A 12,698-nucleotide genomic window follows, 5' to 3' on the forward strand; every position below is an offset into this window, starting at 1 on the left:
GTTTGTATGTTTCATGCATCCAATTTTCATCACTTGTGTTTTTTGTTGTCATCTGGTGACCTTCTGCCTGCTGTATTCCAACAGGTTAAGTTGTATGTTTAGTACCCTATGTTTAGGGCACTTTTTTCCAGCTCCCTCCCTGCTGAGGTTGAGCAGAGCGGATTCTAAATAGGGCTTGATCTGCAGCAGATCAGCTAGCAAAAGAGCCTCCAATTTCTCTCCAAGGCTCTGATGACTGATTCAAACATCTGCTACTTCCATGCAGGGTTATACCAGAATGCATCCAGATTCATAATCCTGCTACTGTCACTCTTGGCAGTCGCCAAAAGATTTGTGGCTGTGCAAGTGCAGCATAGATAATCTACATTCAGGGTCAATGTAGAGATGCCGTGCATGGGTTTGCTTACTGCGAGAGTGACTTGCACTGTCGGACAACACATGGTCCTTGACAGATCCTTAGCTTGGCCCAGTGGCTAGGAAATCCCAGACGGTTGGGGTCTGAAGACCTGCTGCTGCCTTCACAGCTGTTGGGTTACAAGACATCACCTCCTCTGCCTGATCTGTCATTGAGGACTTCTTGTTTCACCAGAACCCTGTTAGCTGTCTCATGTTCAGGGATCCGGTTGGGCCTTCATGGTTGCCATAGCAGCCACGTGGCACACAAGGTCCCCACCTTATTTTACCCTAACAGGCAATCCATTATTTGATCCCTTGTCCAAGTGTCATGACATGGACAAGGGCTTAGACCTTGGCACCCTCACAGCAAGTAGCATAAACATATGCTTCAGGTTGGGATGTGCTTCAGGGAGGGATGTCCCAATCAGGTTTCTTTGTCCTGTAGTAAAGCAGCAACTCTGTTCACTCCAATGCACCATGCAGATAGAGCAAAGCAGAAACGGCACACACACTTATTTGGTAACTCCAGTTTAATCGGGTTTAATTTTCATTTTAACTGTCAATCAAATATTAAAATGTCTTTATCGGGACATCCCTAGTTTCAGGGCTAAATGTTTCTTATAGTGGGGTCATTTCTGCATGCACTCACTATGGCTGTTTCAGAATGTTGAATGAGGAATTCAAATTTATTGGTTTTGTTTTTTTTTTTGTTGTTGTTTTTTTTTTTTTTTGTCATGGAAAATCACCAGGTTAGTTGGTTCATCTCTGGGTCAACAGGCCCTGAGCCATGAAAATTTACTCCTCTGGTAAATCCCACGTTTTTAATCCAATATTCATTTTCTTCGTCGATTAAGTGTTTCACTCAAATTAGAGCTTTTACTTCAAATTCTGGTCTTATAGTTTTCTTTGAAAGAAAACATACATTCTGCACAAAAGATATTTTCTCTTAAACATCTGTTCACTGTCATCAGAAATACACAATAAACCCCCTTTTCTGGCATTTCATATAAGTTCATTAACACATCTTTTTTTAACAAAAAAATTACACTACAAGACCTTCAAACTACAGTTTTTAATTAATTGTGCAAGCAAACTAATCAACACCTCTTCCTGAAAGTACAAGTAAATGATGATGTAACTAATAATGTTCCACATTCTTCACACCCTGTCTCTCTTCACAGTCGTTCCAACCTCAACCTGAAAACCGACGACGGTAGTCGGCTCAATTGCAAGGGGGGCCGGATCACCACAGCTATAATCAGTCTCCCAACGCCTCCCGCTTTGACCCCAGATAGTGACGGCTTTCACGGGCAGCACAGAGCTCCCCTGCCTCCAGGTTACCCTGCAGGCCCCAACATCCAGACCACCACGAGTTCAACCGGCAGCAACATTGTCAAAGTCTCAGCTCTGTGACTCTGACTGACAGATGCAACTCCAATCATTAGGAGGAAGGAAATGAGCGGGAGGAGCAGGCGAAGATAGACAAGTGGTGTCCTGACAGACTGAGGAGGAAAAGCTCTCTCCACCGGGTGACCTTTTAGAGAAAGCAGGTGACACAGGGGCATTTCTGAAATAGAGGACTGTAGATACGTCACACACTTGTCACGCTGTGTTTGTACTGTGGATATGGACAGGAATGCTCCATTAGTTTGAAAGATCAGTGCACATTCTTTGCAGTGAGGAAAAGATGGAAGCATGCTGCAGTTCGCAGACATATCAGCAGAAGGCGACGGCAAAGCAGATTTACAGTCACAATGAACTTGTGAAAAGGATTCTTTGACTAAATCTTATTTGAAGGAAGATAAAGGAAAGTGCCGACCGTTTTTACTTGAATATCATGGGCCCAGTGTGTTTTATGTGTTTGTTTTTTGACAAAGAAAAAATATGAGATGAAATCAATGTTGGATTTCTTTACAGCATTATTTGAAAACTACGTGATGCTGCTCAAATCACACCGCTAAACTGTGCATGAGTCTGACAAGTTTGGAAATGTGTTTTGTTTTTATGTGTAATTTTGTTTCATGGCCTCGCATTCAGATTATTTAAAGTTTCTGGGTAAAGATTTGGATGTGATGCTTCACCACTGTCATATAGTGATAGAATTCTCTGACTGATGGCCACAGAACAAGTCTGAAAGGGTCACTGGAGGGTAAATGATCATTTATATAAAAGCAGCTTTTGTCCAGTGGCTCTACTCAAAAAAAATCTGATAGGAATCCTGAAGGAAAATCAGATCTTGAAAAAATCCATATTTTGTTATTGACCGATTCATGTCCTCTGTGTTGGAGTCTGTCTGTAAACGAAGCAAATGATGTGGTGTTTTAAAGTTTTTCAATATTCTTATCTTGTATGATACCTGAGTTTAGTTTCACTATTTTGTGTCTCTTATTCTAAAATGTCATTGAGAATCTGATTTTTCACTGCTGATTACAGTATGTATTAGCAATATATATATATATATATCAGAATGAAATTAACACGTGAAAACAATATTCCTACATCCACTTCTTTATCTGGATCTACCCTAAAAGATAACAGTGTGGCATACAGAATGTTTTCAGTGTTTTCTCAGCACTAGTTTTTGAGTAATGTTCTTAAAGAAAAATACACCCTTAAAACAGGTAATACAGTATTGATCCAAATATAAAACAAAGTTTTTTTTTTTACTTGGAAATAATTCTAGGTGTACTTTTATAATCAAACTTTTACATGTCAATATATCCACAACTTTAAGTGGAGCCAAACACCTGTGAAATGAGTGTGCCACACAGAAATGAAACACCTGCTCTTCTAGCTTTGTAAGGAAGCCATAGGAAGAAACCTAAATATTGCCAGCGACTGTTGTGTTTATCACCATTGTAAGTTTGTTGTTAACCATTTATTTTTGTGATTGAAACAAAACCTCCATGGAGTGCTTTTTTCATGAAAATGTTGATGAAGTATTACACAGTGCCAAGACGATGCTTTTCTACCAGGAAACAAGTGCTAAATAAACCAGGGGCCTGCACAATAATATATACAGCAAAATCATCAAATAACTCTCAGCCATGAAATGATGACTGTGATTGAAAACAGAAAGGGGGTTGCCCATAAACTGTGCTTTTATGAGGATTATCTTTAAAAAAAAAAAAAAAAGAAGTGTCTTGAGAAAGTTTTTTTAACCCAAATGAATTGGGACATTAAAATAAAAACATAAAATTAACTGTTTTTTTTGTTTTGTTTTGTTTTGTTTTGTTTTTTTGTGATGAGGGGGTATTATTGATATGTATACCTGCTACACATTGATGCTCATTCAAAGTTCATAGATGCCTTGTGTTTGAAAGAGTTAGTGTTTCTTAAAGAAAATACTTTGTTGGTTTTCATTTTGCTTTTGAGAAATCTATAATTTATTTTCAGGGTTTTCCCACCAGTTATGAAGTATAAAGATGTTTATTTGCTGTGTTGTGCACTTGTGTTATGTCTGTGTAGTTTGTCAGTTTGAAATCCAGGTTAACATACTGTGCCAAAAATAGCCACTTTTTGTCCTCTGCAAGAACAATAGAGTAGTAGTAACTTTTATGCTGCTATTAAAAAAAACAAAAAAACTAGAGGTTCATTCAAGCCTCGTTGCCTTGGCTCACTTGTGTTTCAACAATTAGAAAAAGCATTTCACTTGTACAGCAGTGTGAACACGTCATTTCAACATGGACCTGACTTTAAAAAGAAAAAAAAACACTTTGTTATGTTTAACAGTCTTGGTATTCACCTGTTATCTTGTATTTTATATTTTAATGCACTTTTCTGTCTGTTTTCTGTGGAAAATTGTCAGTTTCTTTCTTTGTTAAAACAGATCTATGACGTGTCAGATCAACATTAAAATCTGCCACAAAGATCAGAACTCTTATTTTTTCTTTAATGTGGAAATACACAGTAATGTGAAAAATTTGTACTTCTGTGGAAAGATTTAAAACGGTTAAATACCTTTTTAGGTCATCAACAATTTTTGCTTTTTGTTGTTGTTCTTGTTTAAATGCAAGAATGAAGTTTATAACTTTATAAATGATTAATTCCTTTTCATAAAATTTTAAAAGTACATATGGAAGCTTAATGCACTCACTTTAATATAATGTATTAATCCCCTGATTTTCCACATTAAGGACTTTATGTCGTTAATTTAGAAAATCATGTTTATCTGAATTAACAAGTTTATTAATTGTTAACTCTGGGGAAAAAAACAGCCTTTGATTTGTCTGATAACCACCCAACCTGTGGTGTGACTGACCTGGCCTAAAACTCACTGTTTTACATATTTTGGGGTCCATGGACTCGCCAGCAAGTCCCAATCAATCGTGTTTTATGTTTGTGGACATCTGAGGGTTAAACAGTAAGACCCCCATGGAAGTCAAAATCCTCTTTGGATAACAAGATATACACATTTTTAATGAATATGAGTAAAATTGGTTTTAACAGTGACCCTCACACTTGAGGGCAGATTATTGTTTATCAAGTAGATTGTGGCAACATTTTTTCTTACAACACTATAAATTAAACACCTACTACCATTCATTTCAATATTAATATTAATAATCATATTGAATTCAGTGTATTTATATAGCTTCACAATAAAGTCACCTCAAGGGTCTTCACCTGGGTAAGCATACATTATGTTTCCTCATCATTTCAACTTTTAGACCATCTATCAATCAGGACTTTTACAACATAGCCTCTTCAAACACTGTGAACTCCATACATTATTTCACTGCTGAACAATGTGTATAACAATAAACAGTACTAGCATGTTGCCCGTGAGGATCCACAGGCTCTAGATTGGGTAGTGTTTATAAAATATAGTTATTAAAAAATAGTTGACATTTTTCAAGGGTGGTAATAAATGTGCAAAGTTACTATAGTGATTTGGAATGGTGTGTGAGTCCAGAATGTAATTATCAATGTCCACTGTTTACTGATGTTACATAATATAAGTAATTTCTGCAAAAATGTTAGTCCTATCAATGTTCCATTTTCGCAGCATTCATCCTTGACCCAAAATACGTAAGCATACCAAACAGCAAATGTCAGCTCTCCCCAGTTTCTCCATGATCAAAGTTATACACTCGCACACACACATGCATACGTGTACAAAGAGGCCACTTGGCTTTTAATCAACCCAGTCTCATGGACTGTCGTGATTCAGTAGTACAAAATATACATTAATCTATTGGTTCATCATATTGTCACACAAAGTGCAAAATTTTCGTTCACGTCCCGGGTGGTGTGTTTTTTATTATTATTATTATTGTTATTGCATATAAACGGCGGGATGTGGTCCCACAGGTACCTGGTGTTTTTTTTGTTTTTTTATTCCATATAAGTGGCGAGATGTGTTCCAGCTGTTTTTTGTTTGTTTGTTTGTTTTTTCCCCATATGAGCAGCACAGTGGCTTAGTGGTTAACACTGTTGCCTCACAGCAAGAAGGTCATGGATTCAATTCCCGCCTGTGGCCTTTCTGTGTGGAGTTTGCATGGTCTCTCCTCTCTGTTTGTGTGGCTTTCCTCCGGGTGCTCCAGTTTCCTCCCACATCCAAAGACATGCGGGTTAGGTGGATTGGAATCTTTAAATTGTCCATAGGTGTGCAAGTGGGTGTGAATGTGTTTGTTTGTCTGTTTGTAGCCCTGCGACAGACTGGTGTCCTGTCCTGAGTGTACCCAGCCTCATGCTCTATGACTGCTGGGATAGGCTCCAGCCCCCGTGACCCTTGATTGGACTAAGCGGTTGAAGACGAGTGAATGTGTGTGTGTGTATTTATTCCACATAACTGGTGTGATGTGGTCCCACAGGTACCAGCTGTTTTTTTTTATTATTATTATTATTATTTATTCCACATAACCGGCACAATATGGTCCCACAGGTACCAGCTGTTTTTTTTGTTTTTTTTATTACACATAACCAGTGTGATGTGGTCCCACAGGTACCAGCTATTTGTTTTTTTTTTGGTTGTTGTTGTTGTTTTATTCCACATAAGTGGCATGATGTGGTCCCACAGGTACCAGCTGTTTTTTTTTTATTATTATTATTTATTATTATTAAGGATATGATTCCTTCTTTATGTTCTCCAATGCCATATACCAACACAGGGCAGAGTAGCTACCTAAACTCTGTGAGTGAGATAGATTATCTCGTCAATAGTTTTACATCGTCATTGAGGACAACTTTGGATGCTGTAGCTCCTCTGAAAAAGAGAGCCTGAAATCAAAAGTGCCTGACTCCGTGGTATAACTCACAAACTCGCAGCTTAAAGCAGATAACCCGCAAGTTGGAGAGGAAATGGCATCTCACTAATTTAGAAGACCTTCACTTAGCCTGGAAAAAGAGTGTTGCTCTATAAAAAAGCCCTCCGTAAAGCTAGGACATCTTACTACTCATCACTTATTGAAGAAAATAAGAACAACCCCAGGTTTCTTTTCAGCACTGTAGCCAGGCTGACAAAGAGTCAGAGCTCTATTGAGCCGAGTATTCCTTTAACTTTAACTAGTAATGACTTCATGACTTTCTTTGCTAATAAAATTTTAACTATTAGAGAAAAAATTACTCATAACCATCCCAAAGACATATCATTATCTTTGGCTGCTTTCAGTGATGACGGTATTTGGTTAGACTCTTTCTCTCCGATTGTTCTGTCTGAGTTATTTTCATTAGTTACTTCCTCCAAACCATCAACATGTCTATTAGACCCCATTCCTACCAGGCTGCTCAAGGAAGCCCTACCATTAATTAATGCTTCGATCTTAAATATGATCAATCTATCTTTATTAGTTGGCTATGTTGGCTATTAGTTGGCTATGACCACAGGCTTTTAAGGTGGCTGTAATTAAACCATTACTTAAAAAGTCATCACTTGACCCAGCTATCTTAGCTAATTATAGGCCAATCTCCAACCTTCCTTTTCTCTCAAAAATTCTTGAAAGGGTAGTTGTAAATCAACTAACTGATCATGTGCAGAGGAATGGTCTATTTGAAGAGTTTCAGTCAGGTTTTAGAATTCATCATAGTACAGAAACAGCATTAGTGAAGGTTACAAATGAGCATCTTTTGGCCTCAGACAGTGGACTCATCTCTGTGCTTGTCCTGTTAGACCTCAGTGCTGCTTTTGATACTGTTGACCATAAAATTTTATTACAGAGATTAGAGCATGCCATAGGTATTAAAGGCACTGCGCTGCAGTGGTTTGAATCATATTTATCTAATAGATTACAATTTGTTCATGTAAATGGGGAATCTTCTTCACAGACTAAGCTTAATTATGGAGTTCCACAAGGTTCTGTGCTAGGACCAATTTTATTCACTTTATACATGCTTCCCTTAGGCAGTATTATTAGACAGCATTGCTTAAATTTTCATTGTTACACAGATGATACCCAGCTTTATCTATCCATGAAGCCAGAGGACACACACCAATTAGCTAAACTGCATGATTGTCTTACAGACATAAAGACATGGATGACCTCTAATTTCCTGCTTTTAAACTCAGATAAAACTGAAGTTATTGTACTTGGCCACACAAATCTTAGAAACATGGTGTCTAACCAGATCCTTACTCTGGATGGCATTACCCTGACCTCTAGTAATACTGTGAGAAATCTTGGAGTCATTTTTGATCAGGATATGTCCTTCAATGCACATATTAAGCAAATATGTAGGACTGCTTTTTTGCATTTGCACAATATCTCTAAAATTAGAAAGGTCTTGTCTCAGAGTGATGCTGAAAAACTAATTCATGCATTTATTTCCTCTAGGCTGGACTACTGTAATTCATTATTATCAGGTTGTCCTAAAAGTTCCCTGAAAAGCCTTCAGTTCATTCAAAATGCTGCAGCTAGAGTACTGACGGGGACTAGAAGGAGAGAGCATATTTCACCCATATTGGCCTCTCTTCATTGGCTTCCTGTTAATTCTAGAATAGAATTTAAGATTCTTCTTCTTACTTATAAGGTTTTGAATAATCAGGTCCCATCTTATCTTAGGGACCTCATAGTACCATATCACCCCAATAGAGCGCTATTGGGGTGTTTCTTTCTCTTTTCGCTCTGTATGCACCACTCTGCATTTAATCATTAGTGATTGATCTCTGCTCCCCTCCACAGCATGTCTTTTTCCTGGTTCTCTTCCTCAGCCCCAACCAGTCCCAGCAGAAGACTGCCCCTCCCTGAGCCTGGTTCTGCTGGAGGTTTCTTCCTGTTAAAAGGGAGTTTTTCCTTCCCACTGTCGCCAAGTGCTTGCTCACAGGGGGTCGTTTTGACCATTGGGGTTTTTCCATAATTATTTTATGGCTTTGCCTTACAATATAAAGCGCCTGTTTGTTGTGATTTGGCGCTATATAAATAAAATTGATTTGATTTGATTTGATTTATTCCACATAACCGGCACAATATGGTCCCACAGGTACCAGCTGTTTTTTTTTTTTATTACACATAACCAGTGTGATGTGGTCCCACAGGTACCAGCTGTTTTTTTTATTATTATTATATTATATATATTATTATATATATTTTATATATTATATTATTAGCACCTCAAGCAAAGCCGCCCAGACCTCCCGATCCACACACACCTCCCCCAGCTCCTCCGGGGAACCCCAAGGCGTTCCCAAGCCTACCGAGAGATGTAGTCCCTCCAGCATGTCCTGGGTCTTCCCCGGGGCCTCCTCCCAATGGGACGTGCCCAGAACACCTCTCCAGCGAGGCGTCCAAGGGGCATCCGGAAAAGATGGCCGAGCCACCTCAACTGACTCCTTTCAATGTGGAGGAGCAGCGGCTCTACTCTGAGCTCCTCCCGAGTGACCCAGTTCCTCACCCTATCTCTAAGGGAGCTCAGCAGGGTGGCTGGAGCGCCCAGCCACCCTGCGGAGGAAACTCATCTCGGCCGCTTGTACTCGCGATCTCATTCTTTCGGTCATGAGCCAAATCTCATGACCATAGGTGAGGATCGGAACGTAGATCGATCGGTAAATCGAGAGCTTTGCCCCCTACTCAGCTCTCTCTTCACCACGACGGTCCGATACAGCGACTGCATCACTGCAGATGCTGCACCGATCCGTCTATCGATCTCACGCTCTATCCGTCCCTCACTCGTGAACAAGACCCCGAGATACTTAAACTCCTCCACTTGAGGCAAGGACACTCCACCGACCTGAAGAGGGCAAACTCCTCCACTTGAGGCAAGGACACTCCACCGACCTGAAGAGGGCAAAGCATCTTTTTCCAGTCGAGAACCATGGCCTCGGATTTGGAGGTGCTGATTTTCATCCCGGACGCTTCACACTCGGCTGCAAACCGCCCCAGTGCACGCTGAAGGTCCTGATTTGACGAAGCCAACAGAACCACATCGTCCACAAACAGCAGAGATGAGATTCTGTGGTTCCCAAACCAGACCCCCTCTACACCCTGGCTGCGCCTAGAAATTTTGCCCATAAAAATAATGAACAGAACCGGTGACAAAGGGCAGCCCTGGCGGAGGCCAACGTGTACTGGAAACAGGTTTGACTTACTACCGGCAATGCGAATCAAGCTCCTGCTGCGGTCGTACAGGGACCGGACAGCCCTTAGCAAAGGATCCCGGACGCTGTACTCCCGGAGCACCCCCACAGGGTGCCCCGAGGGACGTGTCGAACACCTTTCTCCAGATCCACAAAGCACATGTGGACTGGTTGGGGCAAACTCCATGACAGTTCGCCCACAGGTACCAGCTGTTTATTATTATTATTATTATTATTTATTCCACATAACCCGGCATGATGTGGTCCAACAGTACCCAGCTGTTTTTTATTTATTTATTTTTAATTTATTACACATAACCGGTGTGATTGGTCCCACAGGTACCAGCTGTTTTTATTTATTTATTTTTATTTATTACACATAACCGGCGTGATGTGGTCCCACAGGTACCAGCTGTTTTTTATTTATTTATTCTTATTTATTACACATAACCGGCATGATGTGGTCCCTGTTGTGTGGGCCGCTGAAGAGGAGGTACTGCTGGCCCACCACCACCAGATGGCGCCCTGCTTGGAGTGCGGGCTCCAAGCACGAGAGGGCGTCGGAGCCGCTGGAGGTGACAACTGTCATCTATCAACACCAGCTGTCACCCATCACCACCACTATAAAGACCGGACTGCAACTCCACCTCCTCACTGAGAAATCTTCTACCTTACAGGTAACTTTCTCTGCTTACTCAAACATTGAGTAATAATCTGAACTTCTTTTGCAGCCGTTTCTCCTGTGGTGTTTGCCTATCTGTGGGATTGGCGTTTGGTGTGATCAGCGACGGCTTCGCTTCACACTCCAACCAGATAAGTGGTTAGACAGGAGCTGCACGAGTGTGTGATTGGAGGTGGAGGTTCTCCCTCCTTACTGAACACAGACTGTGGGATTACTGAGTGTGCGAACTCACAACTCATCCAGAACTGTTTCTGTTTTCTGCCCGCAGTACCGGGTCTGACTGCTGAAGACAGTGGCCACCTGGGCGCAGGGCTTGGCGGCTCCGGTGTTCTTCAGGTCCGTTGGTGTGAGGCTTGTGTGGGTTTCCGGCTTTTCTCTCGCCGGACGTCTCCTATCTTTGAGCCTGCCACACGTCACCTTTTTTGTCGGATTGATATAACGCATATTTGTATCTGTCTGTATTACGTTGTGCACCTTCACAACATTAAATTGTTACTTTTTGGCTATTCCATTGTCCCTTCATTAACGCCCCCTGTTGTGGGTCCGAGTCACAACACTTCCCCAACAGTCCCACAGGTACCAGCTGTTTGTTTTTTTTTTATTTATTACACATAACCGGCATGATGTGGTTCCACAGGTACCAGCTGGTTTTTATTTCTTCCACATAAGTCGCGCCATGTGGTGCACCTGGCACTGTTCCTGCTCGACGAAAACCGGGGCGTGCATAACCTCTCACACCGGGTTTGTGCACGCCTGCCCATCGGTGCGATGTTTCATGCGCCAATTTCGAACTGTTTCGCCATTTTTCGTCCCAAACGCCATCCAAACTTCACATTATGTGTGAAGGACCATAAGGTTTGTCATTTTTCTCATCCCGTCTGCAGTTAATGAGTGAAATCACCTGGTGGAGTTGGTGGTTACAAGGAAACCTGCACCCTCATTGCCCTGTCTGGAGTCAGGTTGACGCCTATGTGTGCTCCCTCAAAGCTGCTTCACTTTCCAGTCACACCACCTGTCGCTCGTCTCTCATCAGTATTTGATGTGTGGATGGATCTCCTTGCTCTCCCGGCGTTCCCTCCTTCCTCCTGAGTGTTTGGATTTCATCCCTGGACTGCACTTCTTGATCTGGTAAAATAAAGTAGTTTTCTTTCAAATTGCTGTCATCAGGTTACAAGAGAGTGTTTTTTACTTTTAGAAGTGTTTTATTTCTCTCTAGCATTTACATAATATATGACAGCGGTTTATGTTTACACACAAAGAAAATCGTTTGCAGCTAGCCTGTGGTGTCACCACGCTAATGTCCATGAAATGTCTTGTAAATCACTTCAGAGTTGCTACTGGGTTCTAAAACAGAGTTTCCGTTTTAGAAATGTTACTTTCTCGCAGTTTTACAGAAATGCATAATGAAGGCGGTTTTACAGAGACCTGTCACTGATGTCACAGTGCTGTTCTACTCTGGCTGTCACCCCCCGCCACTAAAAAAAAAAAAAAAAACGGAACAGAATGTGACATTTAACCTCTTAAAATAGGTCAAGGTTAGCCATCTTTGATCTTGTCCAGGTCTGTGTCCCAGAATGTTCCCTGTGAATGCGAAGGCAGTAATAGGACTGGACATATGCTGAGCACAGACAGACAGAATGGACTGACGCAAGTCTTTGCAATACCCGATGGCCATATTTGATGGCTCGGGTTAAAAATGCAAATTCAAAACTGTCAGTTTGAATTTATTTATTATCGCTGAACAAATTTAATTCCACAGAAAATCCTCATGTAAATGAAACCGCGTAGTACCATCAGTCTCACTAGAGGGCAGTCTAACTGCAGATTTGGTTTGATGACTGAAGTAATCCAGCATTTCGCCTAGTTTAATACCATCTCAGAGAAAAGAGAATTTCTTTAAAATAAAATATGAATTGATTATTTTTTTTTCTTTTACAGTACCTATGCTTAATTTCATGCTTTCCTGTTTCACTCCACCATGAAGTTGTATAAGTAACTGGTGATGCAAGAGGCAATGTTGCATGGTGCATATCTCCCACAGTCACAGAAGTCTGATAACTCCTTCAGAGTTATCATGAGGGTCTTGGTGGCTTCCCTCACTAGCCTCTG

At 40.9% G+C, this 12,698-nt stretch overlaps 1 protein-coding gene across 2 annotated transcripts in view; it reads left to right on the forward strand.

Annotated features, from left to right (window-relative positions):
• LOC117506578 (potassium voltage-gated channel subfamily D member 3-like) overlaps positions 1 to 3,295 on the forward strand; it is a 324,070-nt gene extending 320,775 nt beyond the window's left edge. The window contains exon 7 of one of the 2 annotated variants that reach the window (XM_034166090.1): positions 1,578 to 3,295. In XM_034166090.1, coding sequence (XP_034021981.1) covers positions 1,578 to 1,809 — 232 coding nt within the window. In that variant the 3' untranslated portion in view covers positions 1,810 to 3,295. The remainder of the gene's footprint in view (positions 1 to 1,577) is intronic. The other variant, XM_034166091.1, reaches the window with a different exon arrangement.
• The last annotated feature ends 9,403 nt before the right edge of the window (positions 3,296 to 12,698 follow it).

Source organism: Thalassophryne amazonica, chromosome 3 (assembly GCF_902500255.1).
Source record: "Thalassophryne amazonica chromosome 3, fThaAma1.1, whole genome shotgun sequence".
NCBI classification, from domain to species: domain Eukaryota; kingdom Metazoa; phylum Chordata; class Actinopteri; order Batrachoidiformes; family Batrachoididae; genus Thalassophryne; species Thalassophryne amazonica.